The following is a 24987-nucleotide window of genomic DNA, read 5'->3' on the forward strand; positions in this document are numbered from 1 at the left end:
AGATTGACGCGCTCTCCCACTATGTATTGTTTATACAGTGAGGATTCACCCTCTTTACATAATTATTTTGTAATTTATCTGCAGAAAACGTTGTTTTAAGTTTAAAAAAACAGTAGCAATATGCAAATCAGGGAGCCAAATGAACGGCTCTTTCACCGATGCGATTCGGTTCCCGACGTTCAACAAAAAGATTCATTCAAAAAGAGCCGCTCGTTCGTGAACGACCCATCACTATCCTCTACATTCACTTAAACAAAGTGGACTGAATTCGGACTAAAAGAACTGTTACTTATATCACTGATAGCGGGTGAACTCAAGCCTCTCTTCAATGAATTACCTTTAATCAGGGATGGACTGCATTTAATCCGATTGCGTATTAGGTTACGGGAACGTTCCAGGTAAATGTGCGCCATGCATGCGTCTGATTTTTGTTTGGTAATAGCGGATTCCAACACTGCTTTAAATTCTATCATAATTCAGGCCTACGTAAGAGAAGCAGACTTGAGCATGATGTATTTTAGCCGTAGAAAAGGCTATACAGCGCAACATGTAACATCACTGGTTTATCCAATGAACTGGAATATCACATTGCTCATTTCAATAAATGTATCATCTTCAATCTCTGAAGTCATTCAGTCATTCAAACGTCATAATATACTACCGCGTAACGCAGCACAGGGCTAATCTAAAACATTTTATAAAAGTTTCCCCCCCACCCCCGAAAAAGAAATGCCAGAAACTGCCATGAGAATTTTTGGACGTGGTTGGAATATTAACTCCAACTGCATGCGTAGTCTACTGTCTGGCCTTTTCTCATGGCAGCTCTAATGTCGTCTAAAGGCTTTGTAGATACAGTTGACATATTCTGAACGCGCTTCAATCTTACTGCAATGTTATTGCAAAAGGGGATACAGCCTATAAATTGTAGGGCGCAGTGCACACGTTATTTCGTATTTATTTAGCGCACATTTTTTATCACAGTTCCTTGTTGATCAATAAAATATATCTATAGCCTTCTGTATGATCAATAGTGATGTGTGTGTGTGTGTTTGTGTGACTACAAGACTGAACATGAAAAGTTCAGCAATATCTTGATTAAGAAAACGTTTTTGTCAACAAAAGAGTCCGATCTGAATAAAGATGAGAAGAAGAAAAAAACATGCATTCTATTTGATTGAGGAGTGACAATGCAATCACATCACCCCTACCTACCATGACTGAAGAGAGGAGAGAGATTGTAACAATGTCAAGAGGTTATGCTTGCTTCCCAAGTGGCATCCTAGTCCCTATATAGGGCACTAGGGCTCTGGCCTTAGTAGTGTACTAAATAGGGACAAGGGTGTCATTTGAGATGTACACCAAGCTCGGATCTTCCTTTAATTCACACAAGCAGACTGTATTATTGTGATGATTTAGGGAGATACACAGTAGCCTAGCTAGCCTACAAAATGGACGTGTTTACTCTGTAGACATTGGTGAACCCCAAGTGACATACTATTTAATAAATAGTCAACTAGGTGTCATTTAAAAAAAAATACAACCATTGACGTCATGTCCCTGATGGAAATATAACCAGACATGTTGGCTACTGGTCAGACCACAGTTTGGCATGTCATGTTACTGGACTGAGTCACCACCCACTAAATGTCATGTTAGTGGACTGAGTCACCACCCACTAAATGTCATGTTACTGGACTGAGTCACCACCCACTAAATGTCATGTTACTGGACTGAGTCACAACCCACTAAATGTCATGTTACTGGACTGAGTCACCACCCACTAAATGTCATGTTACTGGACTGAGTCACCACCCACTAAATGTCATGTTACTGGACTGAGTCACAACCCACTAAATGTCATGTTACTGGACTGAGTCACCACCCACTAAATGTCATGTTACTGGACTGAGTCACACCCACTAAATGTCATGTTACTGGACTGAGTCACCACCCACTAAATGTCATGTTACTGGACTGAGTCACCACCCACTAATTGTCATGTTACTGGCCTGAGTCACCACCCACTAAATGTCATGTTACTGGACTAAATCACCACCCACTAAATGTCATGTTACTGGACTGAGTCACCACCCACTAAATGTCGTGTTACTGGACTGGACTGAGTCACCACCCACTGAACAGAGGGCCCTATGGTGAAGGTGGGGTTATAGTATCGGCAGGCATAAGCTACGGACAACAAACATAATTGCATTTTATCGATTGCAATTTTAATGCACAGAGTTACTGTGACAAGATCCCGAGGCCCATTGTCGTGCCATTCATCTGCCGCCATCACCTCATGTTTCAGCATGATAATGCACGGCCCCAATTCCTGGAAGCTAAAAATGTCCCAGTTCTTCCATGGCCTGCATACTCACCAGACATGTCACCCGTTGAGCATGTTTGGGATGCTCTGGGTCGACGTGTACGACAGCGTGTTCCAGTTCCCCCCAATATCCAGCAACTTCACACAGCCATTGAAGAGGAGTGGGACAACATTCCCCAGGCCACAATCAACAGCCTGATCAACTCTACGTGAAGGAGATGTGTAACGCTGCATGAGGAAAATGGTGGTCACCCCAGATACTGACTGGTTTTCTAATCTACGCCACTACCTTTTTTAAATCCGTGACCAACAGATGCATATCTGTATTCAGTCACGTGAAATCAAATGTATTAGGGCCTAATGAATTTATTTCAATTGACTGATTTCCATATATGAACTGTAAACTCAGTAAAATCTTTTAAATCGTTACATATTGCGTTTACATTTTGTTGTTCAGTGTAGTAAGCCAAGAGAGAGGAGAGGTGTGTTTTTGGCAGGACTGCTGATCTCTGTAAGATCATTGGTTGATGTGTTGTATTAATTAAGGTCTAAAGTTGGAGTCGGAGAGATTAGGTCTGGGGCATGTATCAACCGTCTCAGAGTAGGAGTGCTGACATAGGATGACATTTCTACCACATTGTTGAATACTTGTTTCTGACTGGTTTGCAAGGCACGCTAGGTTGTACATTATTTATTGGTAATGCATGGCAACAACCAACAGCTATGAAGTAGTTCCCACAAAACCATATCAGTAGTTTTTTTATTTTTAAAATTTTTATTTTACCTTTATTTATACAGGTTTATTCTCATTGAGATAACATCTCTTTTCCAAGAGAGACCTGGTCCAATAGCAGCAGGGGGAACAACGTTTCAGACAAAACAACTTACATACACTAACACAACATTAAACACAACTATAAACACACATACAATACAACAATTTCATATTACGTTAAAAACACAAATGGAAATAGCAGATTAAAACCCCATCAAAATATGTTGATGTACACTGCATGGCCATAAGTATGTGGACACGCCTTTAAATTAGTGGAAATTAGTGGCTATTTCAGCCACACTTGTTTTTATTTATTTATTTAACCTTTATTTATACAGGTTTATTCTCATTGAGATAACATCTCTTTTCCAAGAGAGACCTGGTCCAATAGCAGCAGGGGAACAACGTTTCAGACAATACAAATTACATACACTAACACAACATTAAACACAACTATAAACACACACACACAACATTAAACCCAACTATAAACACACACAGTACAACAATCACATACACTAACACAACATTAAACACAACTATAAACACACATACAGTACAACAATTACATACACTAACACAACATTAAACACAACTATAAACACACATACAGTACAACAATTACATACACTAACACAACATTAAACACAACTATAAACACACATACACTAACACAACATTAAACAACACTATAAACACACATACAGTACAACAATTACATACACTAACACAACATTAAACAACTATAAACACACATACAGTACAACAAAAATATATTACATTTAAAAACACAAACATCTTGACTAAAAACATCTGGCCTAAAAACAATTACACTCTTCTCTAATATATACATCAATCAAGTGTTTAAACTCCACCAACGAAACTAAATCATCACATTTTAAAATGTTCAGGATAGATTTCCAGGACCACGGAGCTGAGTAACTAAAACTATTTCTACCATGACCTGTTCTAATTTTTGGTACTGCTAGACGCAAATGAGAATGGGACCGTAATTTATATTTATTTACCAATCTGACTAAAAAAGAACAGAGATAAAATAGCATTTTACCCAATATGGCCTTATAAATCAGTGTATACCAGTGTTTAAGCCTACGCAAGGTCAATGACGACCAGCCAACAGCGCTGTAGAGATCACAATGATGTGTTATATTTTTTTGATTTGTAATGAACCTGAGGGCTGCATGATACACTGAATCAAGTGCTCTCAGGGTAGTGGCTGAGGCCTGGATATATATAACATCACTACAATCTAAAATCGGCAGTAATGTACATCGTACCAGCTCCTTCCTGGCCTCAAAAGAAAAACAAGCCTTATGCCAGTAATAAAAACCTATTTTCACCTTGAGCTACATTCTAGCTAGAACCAAGCTAGAACCTTGAGCTACAGTTCTCTACATGCACAGTGAAGCTCAGCTTATCATCAACCCACACACCCAAATATTTGTACACTTTAACTTGCTCTATATTATGTCCAGCCAATGTAGCAATGACATGATTTGTTAACATGCCTGGCATTTGGAAATATCATGCATTTTGTTTTACCCGAATTTAGAATCAGCTTTAAAATCATACAGATTCTGTTGTATGATGTTAAATGCTCTTTGGGCATTTTCAAAAGCTAAAGATAAACTACTACCACTTGAATAAAGAGCAGTATCATCTGCATAAAAATGAACATCAGCTGTTTCAATAAGATCCCCAATGTTGTTGATATACAAAATGAACAACAGTGGGCCCAAAATAGAACCTTGCGGAACACCTGAGCACACCTCTATGGACTCCGATTTGCAACCGTCCGCCATTTACACATTGTGTACGATTTGATAGGTAATTTATAAACCAATCTAGAGCATGACCAGTAATTCCACAACATTTTAACCTTTGCTCTAACACAGCATGGTCCACGGTGTCAAAAGCCTTTCGACAAATTAATAAAAACAGACAGCACAATGTAACTTCTTGTCAAGAGCACAGTGGATGTCATTTAAAACCTTCAATGTTGCTGAAACAGTGCTGTGGCAAGACCTAAAAACCTGATTGCATTCCATTGAAGATGTTAGGTCTTTTTGGTACGGTTGTTACACACAAAAAAAAACCATCTGTTACTGATTCTACAACGTTTCTCATTGGCTTGATGGTCATTCTAGAGTCTGTATTGTAACAGCGGTTTCTCAAAACCTCTCCTCGGGGACCTCCCATCTTGTTCAAAGGATTTGATTTGATTCAGAGCTTTATATACACCTGATTCAACATGAATCAGGAATCGATTGAACGTGTTAATTCTTTATGAAGGAATTCATTATGAAGCCATTGAAAAGATGACTCAAGTGAGCTAGTTCAGAGCTATGAAATTAGTGAAATAGTCTGGGGGGGGGGGGGGGGGGGGGGTCACGTGTCTCCGCGAGGAGAGGTTTGAGAACCCCTGCATTCTAATCAAATCAAACTTTATTTATACAGAACTTTTCAAACATGGAATACAGCACAATGTGCTTCACAGGAAAAAAACTACAAAAATATAAACTCAAATATTTACTACACAACATGAGGATAAAAAAACTAAAGAAGAACAATAAAAAATGAATTATATTATACATTAAAACCTGTTGAGGACAGACGTTCCACTAGCGGAACGCCTCGCCAAATATCCAATGGTAGAGCGTGGCGCGAAATACAAAAACCTTAAAAATGCTATAACTTCAATATCTCAAACATATGACTATTTTACACCATTTCAAAGATAAGACTCTCGTTAATCCAACCACACTGTCCGATTTCAAAAAGGCTTTACAGCGAAAGCAAAACATTAGATTATGTCAGGAGAGTACCCTGCCAAAAATAATCACACAGCCATTTTCAAAGCAAGCATATATGTCACAAAAACCCAAACCACAGCTAAATGCAGCACTAACCTTTGATGATCTTCATCAGATGACACTCCTAGGACATTATGTTATACAATACATGCATGTTCTGTTCAATCAAGTTCATATTTATATCAAAAACCAGCTTTTTACATTAGCATGTGATGTTCAGAACTAGCATACCCACCGAAAACTTCCGGTGAAATTACTAAATTACTCATCATAAACATTGACAAAATACATAACAATTATTTTAAGAATTATAGATACAGAACTCCTTTATGCAATCGCTATGTCAGATTTTAAAATAGATTTTCGGCGAAAGCACATTTTGCAATATTCTGAGTACATAGCTCAGCCATCACAGGCTAGCTATTCAGACACCCGCCAACTTCGGGGCTCACTAAACTCAGAATAACTATTAGAAAAATTGGATTACCTTTGCTGTTCTTCGTCAGAATGCACTCCCAGGACTTCTACTTCTACAACAAATGTTGTTTTGGTTCCAAATAATCCATAGTTATATCCAAAAACCTCAGTTTTGTCCTTGCGTTCAGGTCACTATCCAAAGGGTAACGCGCGAGCGCATTTCGTGACATTTAAAAAAAAAATGTTCCATTACCGTACTTAGAAGCATGTCAAACGCTGTTTAAAATCAATTTTTATGCTATTTTTCTCGTAAAATAGCGATAATATTCCAACCGGACAATGTTGTATTCATTCAAAGAGGGAAAGAAAAAAATGGCGAGGTCTCGTGAACGCTCATCTCCAGTCTCTCTGTCCCCAGGCAGTCCACTGACAAACTGTGCTGCTGTTATCTGCCCAGAGACAGGAGACGCGTCAATCCACTTTCTGAAGGCTTTAGCGAGCCAATGGAAGCCTTAGAAAGTGTCACGTAACAGCTCAGATGCTGTAATTTCGATAGAGATGCAACAGAAGGACTACAAATTGTCAGACAGGCCACTTCCTGCTTGGAATCTTCTCAGGTTTTTGCCTGCCATATGAGTTCTGTTATACTCACAGACACCATTCAAACAGTTTTAGAAACTTTAGAGTGTTTTCTATCCAAATCTACTAATTATATGCATATTCTAGTTTCTGGGCAAGAGTAGTAACCAGATTAAATCGGTAAGTTTTTTATCCGGCCGTGAAAATACTGCCCCCTATCCACAACAGGTTTTAAGACAACTCCTGTCTTAGTTACTATGGATTTGAATGTAGATGTACATTATGTGTGATAGGAATGTCAGTGATCTGATAGACCTGATAGAAATGAAACCAAGGGCATATTTCATGTCAGACAGTACTGTACTGTACGGCTGCGTTCCAAACGGTTTCCTGTTACCTGTATACTGTACTGCTGCGTTCCAAACGGTTTCCTGTTAACTGTATACTGTACTGCTGTGTTCCAAACGGTTTCCTGTTACCTGTATACTGTACTGCTGCGTTCCAAACGGTTTCCTGTTACCTGTATACTGTACGGCTGCGTTCCAAAAGGTTTCCTGTTACCTGTATACTGTACGGCTGCGTTCCAAACGGTTTCCTGTTACCTGTATACTGTACGGCTGCGTTCCAAACGGTTTCCTGTTACCTGTATACTGTACGGCTGCGTTCCAAACTGTTTCCTGTTACCTGTATACTGTACGGCTGCGTTCCAAACGGTTTCCTGTTACCTGTATGGCTGCGTTCCAAACGGTTTCCTGTTACCTGTATACTGTACTGCTGCATTCCAAACGGTTTCCTGTTACCTGTATACTGTACTGCTGCGTTCCAAACGGTTCCCTGTTACCTTCACACTGCACCACGTATGACTAGGGAATAGTAGGGTGCCATTCGGGACACAGAAGCCTGTATAAAACTCCTATGTCAACAGACAGTGGGAACTAAGGCTGAGCTGAATCATTTTAGTCAAGTCATTTCTGATTTTGTCAGTCCAGAGAAGCTTCAATCTGCAAGTGTGAAAAAAAACCCATTATATTTGACATCATTGTTTTCTTTGTTCGTGTCTTTGATTCGTAGACACAAGAGGACATCTCATCCTCATCCCAGACTGGAAACACCAAGGATACACAGAGGAAGCTTTGAAGAGGGAGCTCTCAATGAAGGAGACTTTTCAAAGTGCCTTAAATCCTAATCTGGATTACCTCTTGTCTTTGTGCTGTCCTCATAAAGAAACCATCAGAGCCAGTCAGAATGATGATGCAAGATCTACAACTTCCTTCTCACACCCACAGAGGATTATCTATTACATTTAATTAAACCACAACACAAAGGGCCATAACCACCATTTTACAGCGTAGAGCTACAACAATCTAGAACACAGGTAGAACAAAGAATTGTTCTAATCTATTCTCACAAGATCTACAACCACCCTCTCACAAACACAAGTCAGAGCGACGGAGGCCCCCGGTGAAGAGTACATCATACTGCGACCAACTTCTCTTGACTGCTACCACTAGTTTGATTCTGGTGGCCACGTGTGGTTCTTATTCCTGGGTTGTCATGGAAGCAGGCTCCACCCCCAGGATCAAGGTGTATAGTGCCTGGGACCAGGTGGAAGAGACAGACCAGGTGGAAGAGACAGACCAGGTGAGAAACAATCTGTCCCTAATGACCATACCCGGTATACTGCCAAAAGAGAATGGGCCTCCCATCTGAGCCTGGTTTCTCTGTAGGTTTCTTCATTCTAGGGAGTTTTTCCCCAATAGCCTCGCGAGCCACACTGATCTTCTAGGGAGTTTTTCCCAATAGCCTCACGAGCCACACTGACCTTCTAGGGAGTTTTTCCCAATAGGCTCGCGAGCCACACCGACCTTCTAGGGAGTTTTTCCCCAATAGCCTCACGAGCCACACTGATTTTCTAGGGAGTTTTTCCCAATAGGCTCGCGAGCCACACTGACCTTCTAGGGAGTTTTTCCCCAATAGGCTCGCGAGCCACACTGACCTTCTAGGGAGTTTTTCCCCAATAGCCTCGCGAGCCACACTGACCTTCTAGGGAATTTTTCCCCAATAGCCTCGCAAGCCACACTGATCTTGCGAGCTTCATACAGTACATGTAGCATATATTTATGTCAGCTCGCGACAGTGTGGCTCGCGAAGATAGTTTTTCCACTGTGCTTCTTCTTTGGGGTCTAGGCCGGGTTACTGTAAAGCACAATTTTCTGAATTAAAACAGGCTTTAATAAATTAATAAAAACACATTTGTTTGATTGATTGACCAGGTGGAGGAGGAGGAGAAGGTGGGTTCGGCTTCAGAAGACCATCTGATGACCCTCAAAGCCCTGGCGCAGAAGCTGAGGCTGGAAACACGGAGGCTGTCCTACCTCGAGTGGAAGACCCTTTTAGAGGCCCGTAGCACCAAAGACCTGATCATACCACAGCAGAGCACCAGGGACTTAGTGGGGCCAGAAGAGCAAGGGCTAGTGTCCCAGAGTGAGGGCAGGTCAGACAGTCAGAGCACCAAATGTCTGGCTGAACCACAGATACAACAGGAGTTCCATGCAGAGCGACAAGAGGAGCAGGAGAAGCCCAGACGACAGCCGGGGGAGACCAGAGAGAGCTTCCTGACCTCGGGTTTGATCTGGAAGCACAGCCTGCCCTCTGGACTGCTGAGGAGATTTAAGAACATCGATGAGGCTGTGGGGTGGCTCAGGAAAGAACTGGTGAGAGCAACAGAAGTATTGGTGACTGTTTCCTGGTTTAGTGCTGTACCTCCAATACAACTGAATTCAAATGAGAGGGGCTTCCTGTCAATGCTAGGGAGAGGGGCTTCCTATCAATGCTAAGGAGAGGGGCTTCCTGTCAATGCTAAGGAGAGGGGCTTCCTGTCAATGCTAAGGAGAGGGGCTTCCTGTCAATGCTAAGGAGGGGGGCTTCCTGTCAATGCTAGGGAGAGGGGCTTCCTGTCAATGCTAGGGAGAGGGGCTTCCAGTCAATGCTAGGGAGAGGGGCTTCCTGTCAATGCTAAGGAGAGGGGCTTCCTGTCAATGCTAAGGAGAGGGGCTTCCTGTCAATGCTAGGGAGAGGGGTTTCCTGTCAATGCAAGGGAGAGGGGCTTCCTGTCAATGCTAAAGAGTGGGGCTTCCTGTCAATGCTAAGGAGAGGGGCTTCCTGTCAATGCTAGGGAGAGGGGCTTTCTGGCAATGCTAGGGAGAGGGGCTTCCTGTCAATGCTAGGGAGAGGGGCTTCCTGTCAATGCTAGGGAGAGGAGCTTCCTGTCAATGATAGGGAGAGGGGCTTCCTGTCAATGCGAGGGATAGGGGCTTCCTGTCAATGCGAGGGAGAGCGGCTTCCTGTCAATGCTAGGGAGAGGGGCTTCCTGCCAATGCTAGGGAGAGGGGCTTCCTGTCAATGCAAGGGAGAGGGGCTTCCTGTCAATGCTAGGGAGAGCGGCTTCCTGTCAATGCTAGGGAGAGGGGCTTCCTGTCAATGCTAGGGAGAGGGGCTTCCTGCCAATGCTAGGGAGAGGGGCTTCCTGCCAATGCTAGGGAGAAGGGCTTCCTGTCAATGCAAGAGAGAGGTGCTTCCTGTCAATGCTAGGGAGAGAGGCTTTCTGCCAATGCTAGGGAGAGAGGCTTTCTGCCAATGCTAGGGAGAGGGGCTTCCTAACAATGCTAGGGAGAGGGGCTTCCTGTCAATGCTAAGGAGAGGGGCTTCCTGTCAATGCTAGGGAGATGGGCTTCCTGTCAATGCTAAGGAGTGGGGCTTCCTGTCAATGCTAAGGAGAGGGGCTTCCTGTCAATGCTAGGGAGAGGGGCTTCCTGTCAATGCTAGGGAGAGGGGCTTCCTGTCAATGCTAGGGAGAGGGGCTTCCTGTCAATGCTAAGGAGTGGGGCTTCCTGTCAATGCTAAGGAGAGGGGCTTCCTGTCAATGCTAAGGAGAGGGGCTTCCTGTCAATGCTAGGGAGAGGGGCTTCCTGTCAATGATAGGGAGAGGGGCTTCCTGTCAATGCTAGGGAGGGGGGCTTCCTGTCAATGCTAGGGAGAGGGGCTTCCTGCCAATGCTAGGGAGAGGGGCTTCCTGTCAATGCTAAGGAGTGGGGCTTCCTGTCAATGCTAAGGAGAGGGGCTTCCTGTCAATGCTAGGGAGAGGGGCTTTCTGGCAATGCTAGGGAGAGGGGCTTCCTGTCAATGCAAGGGAGAGGGGCTTCCTGTCAATGCTAGGGAGAGCGGCTTCCTGTCAATGCTAGGGAGAGGGGCTTCCTGTCAATGCTAGGGAGAGGAGCTTCCTGCCAATGCTAGGGAGAAGGGCTTCCTGTCAATGCAAGAGAGAGGTGCTTCCTGTCAATGCTAGGGAGAGAGGCTTTCTGCCAATGCTAGGGAGAGGGGCTTCCTGCCAATGCTAGGGAGAGGGGCTTCCTGTCAATGCTAAGGAGAGGGGCTTCCTGTCAATGCTAGGGAGATGGGCTTCCTGTCAATGCTAAGGAGTGGGGCTTCCTGTCAAAGCTAAGGAGAGGGGCTTCCTGTCAATGCTAGGGAGAGGGGCTTCCTGTCAATGCTAGGGAGAGGGGCTTCCTGTCAATGCTAGGGAGAGGGGCTTCCTGTCAATGCTAAGGAGTGGGGCTTCCTGTCAATGCTAAGGAGAGGGGCTTCCTGTCAATGCTAAGGAGAGGGGCTTCCTGTCAATGCTAGGGAGAGGGGCTTCCTGTCAATGATAGGGAGAGGGGCTTCCTGTCAATGCTAGGGAGGGGGGGCTTCCTGTCAATGCTAGGGAGAGGGGCTTCCTGCCAATGCTAGGGAGAGGGGCTTCCTGTCAATGCTAAGGAGTGGGGCTTCCTGTCAATGCTAAGGAGAGGGGCTTCCTGTCAATGCTAGGGAGAGGGGCTTTCTGGCAATGCTAGGGAGAGGGGCTTCCTGTCAATGCTAGGGAGAGGGGCTTCCTGTCAATGCTAGGGAGAGGGGCTTCCTGTCAATGCTAGGGAGAGGGGCTTCCTGTCAATGCTAGGGATAGGGGCTTCCTGTCAATGCTAGGGAGAGCGGCTTCCTGTCAATGCTAGGGAGAGGGGCTTCCTGCCAATGCTAGAGAGAGGGGCTTCCTGTCAATGCAAGGGAGAGGGGCTTCCTGTCAATGCTAGGGAGAGCGGCATCCTGTCAATGCTAGGGAGAGAGGCTTTCTGCCAATGCTAGGGAGAGGGGCTTCCTGCCAATGCTAGGGAGAGGGGCTTCCTGTCAATGCTAAGGAGAGGGGCTTCCTGTCAATGCTAGGGAGATGGGCTTCCTGTCAATGCTAAGGAGTGCGGCTTCCTGTCAATGCTAAGGAGAGGGGCTTCCTGTCAATGCTAGGGAGAGCGGCTTCCTGTCAATGCTAGGGAGAGGGGCTTCCTGTCAATGCTAAGGAGTGGGGCTTCCTGTCAATGCTAAGGAGAGGGGCTTCCTGTCAATGCTAAGGAGAGGGGCTTCCTGTCAATGCTAGGGAGAGGGGCTTTCTGTCAATGCTAGGGAGAGGGGCTTCCTGTCAATGATAGGGAGAGGGGCTTCCTGTCAATGCTAGGGAGGGGGGCTTCCTGTCAATGCTAGGGAGAGGGGCTTCCTGTCAATGCAAGGGAGAGGGGCTTCCTGTCAATGCTAGGGAGAGGGGCTTCCTGTCAATGCTAAGGAGTGGGGCTTCCTGTCAATGCTAAGGAGTGGAGCTTCCTGTCAATGCTAGGGAGAGGGGCTTTCTGTCAATGCTAGGGAGAGGGGCTTCCTGTCAATGCTAGGGAGAGGGGCTTCCTGTCAATGCTAGGGAGAGGGGCATCCTGTCAATGCTAAGGAGAGGGGCTTCCTGTCAATGCTAGGGAGAGGGGCTTTCTGTCAATGCTAGGGAGAGGGGCGTTCTGTCAATGCTAGGGAGAGGGGCTTCCTGTCAATGATAGGCAGAGGGGCTTTCTGTCAATGCTAAGGAGAGGGGCTTTCTGTCAATGCTAGGGAGAGGGGCTTCCTGTCAATGCTAAGGAGTGGGGCTTCCTGTCAATGCTAGGGAGAGGGGCTTTCTGTCAATGCTAAGGAGAGTGGCTTCCTGTCAATGCTAGGGAGAGGGGCTTTCTGTCAATGCTAGAGAGAGGGGCTTCCTGTCAATGCTAGGGAGAGGGGCTTCCTGTCAATGCAAGGGAGAGGGGCTTCCTGTCAATGCTAGGGAGAGGAGCTTCCTGTCAATGCTAGGGAGAGCGGCTTCCTGTCAATGCTAGGGAGAGGGGCTTCCTGCCAATACTAGGGAGAGGGGCTTCCTGTCAATGCTAGCGAGAGGGGCTTCCTGCCAATGCTAGGGAGAGGGGCTTCCTGTCAATGCTAAGGAGAGGGGCTTCCTGTCAATGCTAGGGAGAGTGGCTTTCTGTCAATGCTAAGGAGAGGGGCTTCCTGTCAATGCTAGGGAGAGGGGCTTCCAGTCAATTCTAGGGAGAGGGGCTTCCTTTCAATGCTAGGTAGAGGGGCTTCCTGTCAATGCTAAGGAGAGGGGCTTCCTGTCAATGCTAGGGAGAGGGGCTTCCTGTCAATGATAGGGAGAGGGGCTTCCTGTCAATGCTAGGGAGAGGGGCGTCCTGTCAATGCTAGGGAGAGGGGTTTCCTGCCAATGCTAGGGAGACGGGCTTCCTGTCAATGCTAAGGAGAGTGGCTTCCTGTCAATGCTAGGGAGAGGGGCTTTCTGTCAATGCTAGGGAGAGGGGCTTCCTGTCAATGCTAGGGAGAGGGCCTTCCAGTCAATTCTAGGGAGAGGGGCTTCCTGTCAATGCTAGGGAGAGGGGCTTCCTGTCAATGATAGGCAGAGGGGCTTTCTGTCAATGCTAAGGAGAGGGGCTTTCTGTCAATGCTAGGGAGAGGGCTTCCTGTCAATGATAGGGAGAGGGGCTTCCTGTCAATGCTAGGGATAGGGGCTTCCTGTCAATGCTAGGGAGAGGGGCTTCCTGCCAATGCTAGGGAGAGGGGCTTCCTGCCAATGCTAGGGAGAGGGGCTTCCTGTCATTGCAAGGGAGAGGGGCTTCCTGTCAATGCTAAGGAGAGTGGCTTCCTGTCAATGCTAGGGAGAGGGACTTTCTGTCAATGTTGGGAGAGGGGCTTCCTGTCAATGCTAGGGAGAGGGGCTTCCTGTCAATGCTAAGGAGTGGGGATTCCTGTCAATGCTAGGGAGAGGGGCTTTCTGTCAATGCTAAGGAGAGGGGCTTCCTGTCAATTGCTAGGGAGAGGGGCTTTCTGTCAATGCTAGGGAGAGGGGCTTCCTGTCAATGCTAGGGAGAGGGGCTTCCTGTCAATGCTAGGGAGAGGGGCTTTCTGTCAATGCTAGGGAGAGGGGCTTCCTGTCAATGCTAGGGAGAGGGCCTTCCAGTCAATTCTAGGGAGTGGGCCCTCCTCTCAATGCTAGGTAGAGGGGCTTCCTGTCAATGCTAGGGAGAGGGGCGTCCTGTCAATGCTAGGGAGAGGTGTTTCCTGCCAATGCTAGGGAGAGGGGCTTCCTGTCAATGCTAGGGAGAGTGGCTTCCTGTCAATGCTAGGGAGAGGGGCTTTCTGTCAATGCTAGGGAGAGGGGCTTCCTGTCAATGCTAGGGAGAGGGGCTTCCAGTCAATTCTAGGGAGAGGGTCCTCCTGTCAATACTAGGTAGAGGGGCTTCCTGTCAATGCTAAGGAGTGGGGCTTCCTGTCAATGCTAGGGAGAGGGGCTTTCTGTCAATGCTAGGGAGAGGGGCTTCCTGTCAATGCTAAGGAGTGGGGCTTCCTGTCAATGCTAAGGAGAGGGGCTTCCTGTCAATGCTAGGGAGAGGGGCTTTCTGTCAATGCTAGGGAGAGGGGCTTCCTGTCAATGCTAGGGAGAGGGGCTTCCTGTCAATGCTAGGGAGAGGGGCTTCCTGTCAATGCTAAGGAGTGGGGCTTCCTGTCAATGCTAAGGAGTGGGGCTTCCTGTCAATGCTAGGGAGAGGGGCTTTCTGTCAATGCTAGGGAGAGGGGCTTTCTGTCAATGCTAGGGAGAGGGGCTTTCTGTCAATGCTAGGGAGAGGGGCTTTCTGTCAATGCTAGGGAGAGGCGCTTCCTGTCAATGCTAGGGAGAGGGGCTTCCGTCAATGCTAGGGAGAGGGGCTTCCTGTCAATGCTAAGGAGTGGGGCTTCCTGTCAATGCTAAGGAGAGGGGCTTCCTGTCAATGCTAGGGAGAGGGGCTTTCTGTCAATGCTAGGGAGAGGGGCTTTCTGTCAATGCTAGGGAGAGGGGCTTCCTGTCAATGATAGGGAGAGGGGCTTCCTGTCAATGCTAGGGATCGGGGCTTCCTGTCAATGCTAGGGAGAGGGGCTTCCTGCCAATGGTAGGGAGAGGGGCTTCCTGCCAATGCTAGGGAGAGGGGCTTCCTGTCATTGCAAGGGAGAGGGGCTTCCTGTCAATGCTAAGGAGTGGGGCTTCCTGTCAATGCTAAGGAGAGTGGCTTCCTGTCAATGCTAGGGAGAGGGACTTTCTGTCAATGTTGGGAGAGGGGCTTCCTGTCAATGCTAGGGAGAGGGGCTTCCTGTCAATGCTAAGGAGTGGGGCTTCCTGTCAATGCTAGGGAGAGGGGCTTTCTGTCAATGCTAGGGAGAGGGGCTTCCTGTCAATGCCAGGGAGAGGGGCTTTCTGTCAATGCTAGGGAGAGGGGCTTCCTGTCAAAGCTAGGGAGAGGGGCTTCCAGTCAATGCTAGGGAGAGGGGCTTTCAGTCAATGCTAGGGAGAGGGGCTTCCTGTCAATGCTAGGGAGAGGGGCTTCCTGTCAATGCTAAGGAGTGGGGCTTCCTGTCAATGCTAGGCAGAGGGGCTTCCTGTCAATGCTAGGGAGAGGGGCTTTCTGTCAATGCTAGGGAGAGGGGCTTCCTGTCAATGCTAGGGAGAGGGGCTTCCTGTCAATGCTAGGGAGAGGGGCTTCCTGTCAATGCTAGGGAGAGTGGCTTCCTGTCAATGCTAGGGAGAGGGGCTTTCTGTCAATGCTAGGGAGAGGGGCTTCCTGTCAATGCTAGGGAGAGGGGCTTCCAGTCAATTCTAGGGAGAGGGTCCTCCTGTCAATACTAGGTAGAGGGGCTTCCTGTCAATGCTAAGGAGTGGGGCTTCCTGTCAATGCTAGGGAGAGGGGCTTTCTGTCAATGCTAGGGAGAGGGGCTTCCTGTCAATGCTAAGGAGTGGGGCTTCCTGTCAATGCTAAGGAGAGGGGCTTCCTGTCAATGCTAAGGAGTGGGGCTTCCTGTCAATGCTAGGGAGAGGGGCTTTCTGTCAATGCTAGGGAGAGGGGCTTCCTGTCAATGCTAGGGAGAGGGGCTTTCTGTCAATGCTAGGGAGAGGGGCTTCCTGTCAAAGCTAGGGAGAGGGGCTTCCAGTCAATGCTAGGGAGAGGGGCTTTCAGTCAATGCTAGGGAGAGGGGCTTCCTGTCAATGCTAGGGAGAGGGGCTTCCTGTCAATGCTAAGGAGTGGGGCTTCCTGTCAATGCTAGGGAGAGGGGCTTCCTGTCAATGCTAGGGAGAGGGGCTTTCTGTCAATGCTAGGGAGAGGGGCTTCCTGTCAATGCTAGGGAGAGGGGCTTCCTGTCAATGCTAGGGAGAGGGGCTTCCTGTCAATGCTAGGGAGAGTGGCTTCCTGTCAATGCTAGGGAGAGGGGCTTTCTGTCAATGCTAGGGAGAGGGGCTTCCTGTCAATGCTAGGGAGAGGGGCTTCCAGTCAATTCTAGGGAGAGGGTCCTCCTGTCAATACTAGGTAGAGGGGCTTCCTGTCAATGCTAAGGAGTGGGGCTTCCTGTCAATGCTAGGGAGAGGGGCTTTCTGTCAATGCTAGGGAGAGGGGCTTCCTGTCAATGCTAAGGAGTGGGGCTTCCTGTCAATGCTAAGGAGAGGGGCTTCCTGTCAATGCTAGGGAGAGGGGCTTTCTGTCAATGCTAGGGAGAGGGGCTTCCTGTCAATGCTAGGGAGAGGGGCTTCCTGTCAATGCTAGGGAGAGGGGCTTCCTGTCAATGCTAAGGAGTGGGGCTTCCTGTCAATGCTAAGGAGAGGGGCTTCCTGTCAATGCTAGGGAGAGGGGCTTTCTGTCAATGCTAGGGAGAGGGGCTTTCTGTCAATGCTAGGGAGAGGGGCTTTCTGTCAATGCTAGGGAGAGGGGCTTTCTGTCAATGCTAGGGAGAGGCGCTTCCTGTCAATGCTAGGGAGAGGGGCTTCCGTCAATGCTAGGGAGAGGGGCTTCCTGTCAATGCTAAGGAGTGGGGCTTCCTGTCAATGCTAAGGAGAGGGGCTTCCTGTCAATGCTAGGGAGAGGGGCTTTCTGTCAATGCTAGGGAGAGGGGCTTTCTGTCAATGCTAGGGAGAGGGGCTTCCTGTCAATGATAGGGAGAGGGGCTTCCTGTCAATGCTAGGGATCGGGGCTTCCTGTCAATGCTAGGGAGAGGGGCTTCCTGCCAATGGTAGGGAGAGGGGCTTCCTGCCAATGCTAGGGAGAGGGGCTTCCTGTCATTGCAAGGGAGAGGGGCTTCCTGTCAATGCTAAGGAGTGGGGCTTCCTGTCAATGCTAAGGAGAGTGGCTTCCTGTCAATGCTAGGGAGAGGGACTTTCTGTCAATGTTGGGAGAGGGGCTTCCTGTCAATGCTAGGGAGAGGGGCTTCCTGTCAATGCTAAGGAGTGGGGCTTCCTGTCAATGCTAGGGAGAGGGGCTTTCTGTCAATGCTAGGGAGAGGGGCTTCCTGTCAATTCTAGGGAGAGGGGCTTTCTGTCAATGCTAGGGAGAGGGGCTTCCTGTCAAAGCTAGGGAGAGGGGCTTCCAGTCAATGCTAGGGAGAGGGGCTTTCTGTCAATGCTAGGGAGAGGGGCTTCCTGTCAATGCTAGGGAGAGGGGCATCCTGTCAATGCTAGGGAGAGGGGCTTCCTGTCAATGCTAAGGAGTGGGGCTTCCTGTCAATGCTAGGGAGAGGGGCTTCCTGTCAATGCTAGGGAGAGGGGCTTTCTGTCAATGCTAGGGAGAGGGGCTTCCTGTCAATGCTAGGGAGAGGGGCTTCCTGTCAATGCTAGGGAGAGGGGCTTCCTGCCAATGCTAGTGAGAGGGGCTTCGTGTCAATGCTAGGGAAAGGGGCTTTCTGTCAATGCTAGGGAGAGCGGCTTCCTGTCAATGCAAGGGAGAGGGGCTTCCTGTCAATGCAAGGGAGAGGGGCTTCCTGTCAATGCTAAGGAGTGGGGCTTCCTGTCAATGCTAAGGAGAGGGGCTTCCTGTCAATGCTAGGGAGAGGGGCTTTCTGTCAATGTTGGGAGAGGGGCTTCCTGTCAATGCTTAGGAGAGGGGCTTCCTGTCAATGCTAGGGAGAGGGGCTTCCAGTCAATGCTAGGGAGAGGGGCTTCCAGTCAATGCTAGGGAGAGGGGCTTCCTGTCAATGCTAGGGAGAGGGGCTTCCTGTCAATGCTAAGGAGAGGGGCTTCCTGTCAATGCTAGGGAGAGGGGCTTCCTGTCAATGCAAGGGAGAGGGGCTTCCTGTCAATGCTAAGGAGTGGGGCTTCCTGTCAATGCTAGGGAGAGGGGTTCCTACCAATGCTAGGGAGAGGGGCTTCCTGCCAATGCTAGGGAGAGGGGCTTCCTGCCAATGCTAGGGAGAGTGGCTTCCTGCCAATGCTAGGGAGAGGGGCTTCCAGTCAATGCTAGGGAGAGGGGCTTCCTGTCAATGCTAGGGAGAGGGGCTTCCTGTCAATGCTAGGGAGAGGGGCTTCCTGTCAATGCTAGGTAGAGGGGCTTCCTGCCAATGAGAGTTCGAAAATCCAGTCACACTTTCCCAAAATTCCAAGGTTTTCCAGAAATCCTGATTGTAGATATCAATATCAGGAGGTAATAAGCAGCATGAAATCCAGAATCCTCCAACCAGGACTTCTGGAAACTATGGGAATTTAGGCAAATTTTCCCGGAATTAGAGTTTGTTGACGCATCAACGTTCCGCAGCATCGTCTACCACACCCTCTGTTGTTGAGGCCAGACTACACCCTCTGTTGTTGAGGCTACACCCTCTGTTGTTGAGGCTACACCCTCTGTTGTTGAGGCTACACCCTCTGTTGTTGAGGCCAGACTACACCCTCTGTTGTTGAGGCCACACCCGCTGTTGTTGAGGCCAGACTACACCCGCTGTTGTTGAGGCCAGACTACACCCTCTGTTGTTGAGGCCAGGCTACACCCTCTGTTGTTGAGGCTAGACTACACCCTCTGTTGTTGAGGCCAGACTACACCCTCTGTTGTTGAGGCCAGGCTACACCCTCTGTTGTTGAGGCCAGGCTACACCCTCTGTTGTTGAGGCCAGGCTACACCCTCTGTTGTTGAGGCCAGACTACACCCTCTGTTGTTGAGGCCAGACTACACCCTCTGTTGTTGAGGCCAGACTACACCCTCTGTTGTTGAGGCCAGACTACACCCTCTGTTGTTGAGGCCAGACTACACCCTCTGTTGTTGAGGCCAGACTACACCCTCTGTTGTTTAGGCCAGACTACACCCTCTGTTGTTAAGGCCAGACTACACCCTCTGTTGTTGAGGCCAGACTACACCCTCTGTTGTTAAGGCCAGACTACACCCTCTGTTGTTAAGGCCAGACTACACCCTCTGTTGTTAAGGCCAGACTACACACCCTGTTGTTAAGGCCAGACTACACCCCCTGTTGTTGAGGCCAGACTGCACCCTCTGTTGTTGAGGCCAGACTGCACCCTCTGTTGTTGAGGCCAGACTACACCCTCTGTTGTTGAGGCCAGACTACACCCTCTGTTGTTAAGGCCAGACTACACCCTCTGTTGTTAAGGCCAGACTACACCCTCTGTTGTTAAGGCCAGACTACACCCTCTGTTGTTGAGGCCAGACTACACCCTCTGTTGTTGAGGCCAGACTACACCCTCTGTTGTTAAGGCCAGACTACACCTAGGGCTGTTGCGGTGACTTTATTACCGACACACTGTCATTAACATTTACTGTCAACAATAGAAACAAACTAAATTATCCGATCACTCCTTTTAAAGGCAACGTTTCTACGTTCACAGAGACCGTATTCACGGTAAACTTTGCATCTGTCGGCTCAATCGGATATTAACGTTAAATGTCATTGGCGTTACAACGCAGATCTTCCACGCCGGTTTGAATCTAGGCCTAAATCTCTACCCCCCCACCCGTCCCCCCCCCCCCCCCCCCCCCCCCCCCCCCTCCAGAAGGAAATGCCTCTCCAGGACCAGCAGTTGGCCCATCAGCTGATGCGTCTCCATAGCGACATCAACAAACTGAAGATCGAGCAGACGTGTCACCAGCACCGCCGCATGCTCAACGATGCCACCTACGGGCTGGAGGAGAGAGATGAGTTGAGTGACCTGCTCTTTGACTCCCCCGTCACCCCCGGGTTCGGACTCTCAACCCCGCTGAGACTCATAGGGGTCACCAAGATGAACATTAACTCTCGCCGCTTTTCCCTCTGCTAGCAGTAGAGAGAGAGAGAGCTCTGTTAGCAGGAGAGAGAGAGAGCTCTGTTAGCAGTAGAGAGAGAGAGAGCTCTGTTAGCAGGAGAGAGAGAGAGAGCTCTGTTAGCAGGAGAGAGAGAGAGCTCTGTTAGCAGTAGAGAGAGAGAGAGAGCTCTGTTAGCAGTAGAGAGAGAGCTCTGCTAGCAGTAGAGAGAGAGAGCTCTGCTAGCAGTAGAGAGAGAGAGAGAGAGAGAGAGAGCTCTGCTAGCAGTAGAGAGAGAGAGAAAGAGAGCTCTGTTAGCAGTAGAGAGAGAGAGCTTTGCTAGCAGTAGAGAGAGAGAGCTCTGCTAGCAGTAGAGAGAGAGAGAGAGAGAGAGAGCTCTGCTAGCAGTAGAGAGAGAGAGAGCGAGAGAGCTCTGCTAGCAGTAGAGAGAGAGAGAGAGAGAGCTCTGTTAGCAGTAGAGAGAGAGCTCTGCTAGCAGTAGAGAGAGAGAGAGCTCTGCTAGCAGTAGAGAGAGAGAGAGCTCTGTTAGCAGTAGAGAGAGAGAGAGAGCTCTGTTAGCAGTAGAGAGAGAGAGAGCTCTGCTAGCAGTAGAGAGAGAGAGAGCTCTGCTAGCAGTAGAGAGAGAGAGAGCTCTGCTAGCAGTAGAGAGAGAGAGAGCTCTGTTAGCAGTAGAGAGAGAGATAGCTCTGCTAGCAGTAGAGAGAGAGAGAGAGAGAGAGCTATGTTAGCAGTAGAGAGAGAGAGCTCTGTTAGCAGGAGAGAGAGAGAGAGCTCTGTTTGCAGTAGAGAGAGAGAGCTCTGTTAGCAGGAGAGAGAGAGAGCTCTGTAAGCAGTAGAGAGAGAGAGAGCTCTGTTAGCAGTAGAGAGAGAGCTCTGCTAGCAGTAGAGAGAGAGAGCTCTGCTAGCAGTAGAGAGAGAGAGAGAGAGAGCTCTGCTAGCAGTAGAGAGAGAGAGAAAGAGAGCTCTGTTAGCAGTAGAGAGAGAGAGCTTTGCTAGCAGTAGAGAGAGAGAGCTCTGCTAGCAGTAGAGAGAGAGAGAGAGAGAGAGCTCTGCTAGCAGTAGAGAGAGAGAGAGAGCTCTGTTAGCAGTAGAGAGAGAGAGAGCTCTGCTAGCATTAGAGAGAGAGAGAGCTCTGTTAGCAGTAGAGAGAGAGAGAGAGAGCTCTGTTAGCAGTAGAGAGAGAGAGAGAGAGAGAGCTCTGCTAGCAGTAGAGAGAGAGAGAGCTCTGTTAGCAGTAGAGAGAGAGCTCTGCTAGCAGTAGAGAGAGAGAGAGCTCTGCTAGCAGTAGAGAGAGAGAGAGCTCTGTTAGCAGTAGAGAGAGAGAGAGCTCTGCTAGCAGTAGAGAGAGAGAGAGCTCTGTTAGCAGTAGAGAGAGAGCTCTGCTAGCAGTAGAGAGAGAGAGCTCTGCTAGCAGTAGAGAGAGCGAGAGAGAGCTCTGCTAGCAGTAGAGAGAGAGAGAGCTCTGCTAGCAGTAGAGAGAGAGAGAGCTCTGCTAGCAGTAGAGAGAGAGAGAGCTCTGTTAGCAGTAGAGAGAGAGAGCTCTGTTAGCAGTAGAGAGAGAGCTCTGCTAGCAGTAGAGAGAGAGAGAGCTCTGCTAGCAGTAGAGAGAGAGCTTTGCTAGCAGTAGAGAGAGAGAGAGAGCTCTGCTAGCAGTAGAGAGAGAGAGAGCTCTGCTTGCAGTAGAGAGAGAGAGCTCTGTTAGCAGTAGAGAGAGAGCTCTGCTAGCAGTAGAGAGAGAGAGAGAGCTCTGCTAGCAGTAGAGAGAGCTCTGTTAGCAGTAGAGAGAGAGCTCTGCTAGCAGTAGAGAGAGAGCTCTGCTAGCAGTAGAGAGAGAGAGAGCTCTGTTAGCAGTAGAGAGAGAGATAGCTCTGCTAGCAGTAGAGAGAGAGAGAGAGAGCTCTGTTAGCAGTAGAGAGAGAGAGCTCTGCTAGCAGTAGAGAGAGAGAGCTTTGCTAGCAGTAGAGAGAGCGAGAGAGAGCTCTGCTAGCAGTAGAGAGAGAGAGAGCTCTGCTAGCAGTAGAGAGAGAGAGAGCTCTGTTAGCAGTAGAGAGAGAGCTCTGTTAGCAGTAGAGAGAGAGCTCTGCTAGCAGTAGAGAGAGAGAGAGCTCTGCTAGCAGTAGAGAGAGAGAGCTCTGTTAGCAGTAGAGAGAGAGCTCTGCTAGCAGTAGAGAGAGAGAGAGAGAGAGCTCTGCTAGCAGTAGAGAGAGAGAGAGGAGAGAGAGAGCTCTGTTAGCAGTAGAGAGAGCTTTGCTAGCAGTAGAGAGAGAGAGAGAGAGCTCTGCTAGCAGTAGAGAGAGAGAGAGCTCTGCTAGCAGTAGAGAGAGAGAGAGCTCTGTTAGCAGTAGAGAGAGCTCTGTTAGCAGTAGAGAGAGAGCTCTGCTAGCAGTAGAGAGAGAGAGAGAGAGCTCTGCTAGCAGTAGAGAGAGAGAGAGAGAGCTCTGCTAGCAGTAGAGAGAGCTCTGTTAGCAGTAGAGAGAGAGCTCTGCTAGCAGTAGAGAGAGAGAGCTCTGCTAGCAGTAGAGAGAGAGAGAGAGCTCTGCTAGCAGTAGAGAGAGAGAGAGAGCTCTGTTAGCAGTAGAGAGAGAGAGAGAGAGAGAGAGGAGAGAGAGAGAGAGAGAGAGAGAGAGAGAGAGAGAGAGCTCTGCTAGCCACATCTCTGCTAGTAGTACCAGATTAGGATTGCAATATTCCGGAAACTTTCCTAACATTTTGGGAAATCCTGAATGGAGGTTTCTCCAATTTCCTGTTTATTTTCTTCTGATACTGGAAATCTACAAACCAGGATTGTTTTCTTTGTCAGTGGGAGGAGCATATAGTGTGTTATCTATGTCAGTGGGAGGAGCCTATATATTGTTTTCTATGTCAGTGGGAGGAGCATATAGATTGTTTTCTATGTCAGTGGGAGGAGCATATAGTTTGTTTTCTATGTCAGTGGGAGGAGCCTATAGTTTGTTTTCTTTGTCAGTGGAAGGAGCATATAGTTCGTTTTATTTGTCAGTGGGAGGAGCCTATATATTGTTTTCTATGTCAGTGGGAGGAGCATATAAATTGTTTTCTATGTCAGTGGGAGGAGCCTATAGTTTGTTTTCTATGTCAGTGGGAGGAGCATATAGTTTGTTTTCTATGTCATTGGGAGGAGCCTATAGTTTGTTTTCTTTGTCAGTGGAAGGAGCATATAGTTCGTTTTCTTTGTCAGTGGGAGGAGCCTATATATTGTTTTCTATGTCAGTGGGAGGAGCATATAAATTGTTTTCTTTGTCAGTGGAAGGAGCATATAGATCGTTTTCTTTGTCAGTGGGAGGAGCCTATATATTGTTTTCTATGTCAGTGGGAGGAGCATATAAATTGTTTTCTATGTCAGTGGGAGGAGCATATAGTTTGTTTTCTATGTCAGTGGGAGGAGCATATAGTTTGTTTTTTGTCAGTGGGAGGAGCCTATAGTTTGTTTTCTATGTCAGTGGGAGGAGCCTATAGTTTGTTTTCTATGTCAGTGGGAGGAGCATATAGTTAGTTTTTTGTCAGTGGGAGGAGCCTATAGTTTGTTTTCTTTGTCAGTGGAAGGAGCATATAGTTCGTTTTCTTTGTCAGTGGGAGGAGCCTATATATTGTTTTCTATGTCAGTGGGAGGAGCATATAAATTGTTTTCTATGTCAGTGGGAGGAGCATATAGTTTGTTTTCTATGTCAGTGGGAGGAGCATATAGTTCGTTTTTTGTCAGTGGGAGGAGCCTATAGTTTGTTTTCTATGTCAGTGGGAGGAGCCTATAGTTTGTTTTCTATGTCAGTGGGAGGAGCCTATAGTTTGTTTTCTATGTCAGTGGGAGGAGCCTATAGTTTGTTTTCTATGTCAGTGGGAGGAGCATATAGATTGTTTTCTATGTCAGTGGGAGGAGCCTATAGTTTGTTTTCTATGTCAGTGGGAGGAGCATATCATTTTTTTCTATGTCAGTGGGAGGAGCATATAGATGGTTTTCTATGTCAGTGAGAGGAGCATATAGTTTGTTTTCTATGTCAGTGGGAGGAGCATATAGTTTGTTTTCTTTGTCAGTGGGAGGAGCATATAGTTTGTTTTCTTTGTCAGTGGGAGGAGCATATAGTTTGTTTTCTTTGTCAGTGGGAGGAGCATATAGATTGTTTTCTATGTCAGTGGGAGGAGCATATAGTTTGTTTTCTTTGTCAGTGGGAGGAGCATATAGATGGTTTCTAGAAATCATATCAGATGATGTAAATCCATTCCACACAACAATGAAGCAGCTACAGACACTCCTCTTAACATCTTTGAAGGCTTTTCCTGAAACTGAACCTCACTATTAGATATGATGGCACTTTAAAAACATTCTGATCCGGTCCAAGGCCGGGGTTCCACATTCGGATCCGGTCCTAGGCCGGGATTCCACATTCTAATCCGGTCCTAGGCCGGGCTTCCACATTCTGATCCGGTCCTAGGCCGGGATTCCACATTCTGATCCGGTCCTAGGCCGGGATTCCACATTCTGATCCGGTCCTATGCCGTGCTTCCACATTCTGATCCGGTCCAAGGCCGGGGTTCCACATTCTGATCCGGTCATATGCCGGGATTCCACATTCTGATCCGGTCCTATGACGGGATTCCACGTTCTGATCCGGTCCTATG

General features: G+C 48.1%; 1 protein-coding gene across 1 annotated transcript; it reads left to right on the top strand.

Moving 5' to 3' along the window:
* The first annotated feature begins 203 nt into the window (after positions 1–203).
* fam167ab (family with sequence similarity 167 member Ab) lies at positions 204–20714 on the top strand. Its single transcript, XM_014143626.3, has 4 exons — positions 204–398; positions 8003–8572; positions 9205–9645; positions 20109–20714. The coding sequence occupies exons 2-4, from the start codon at positions 8486–8488 to the stop codon at positions 20370–20372; spliced, it is 792 nt and encodes a 263-aa protein (XP_013999101.2). The 5' UTR covers positions 204–398; positions 8003–8485; the 3' UTR covers positions 20373–20714.
* The last annotated feature ends 4273 nt before the right edge of the window (positions 20715–24987 follow it).

The sequence above is a fragment of the Salmo salar genome, chromosome 15 (assembly GCF_965601325.2).
Source record: "Salmo salar chromosome 15, fSalSal1, whole genome shotgun sequence".
Classification (NCBI taxonomy): domain Eukaryota; kingdom Metazoa; phylum Chordata; class Actinopteri; order Salmoniformes; family Salmonidae; genus Salmo; species Salmo salar.

Excerpts from the sequence above, each read along its gene's own strand:
- fam167ab (XM_014143626.3), top strand. The coding sequence starts at position 8,486 with ATGGAAGCAGGCTCCACCCCCAGGATCAAGGTGTATAGTGCCTGGGAC. Across the intron at positions 8,573-9,204 it reads AGGTGGAAGAGACAGACCAG|GTGGAGGAGGAGGAGAAGGT; the intron begins GTGAGAAACAAT and ends TTGATTGACCAG. Across the intron at positions 9,646-20,108 it reads GGTGGCTCAGGAAAGAACTG|AAGGAAATGCCTCTCCAGGA; the intron begins GTGAGAGCAACA and ends CCCCCCCTCCAG.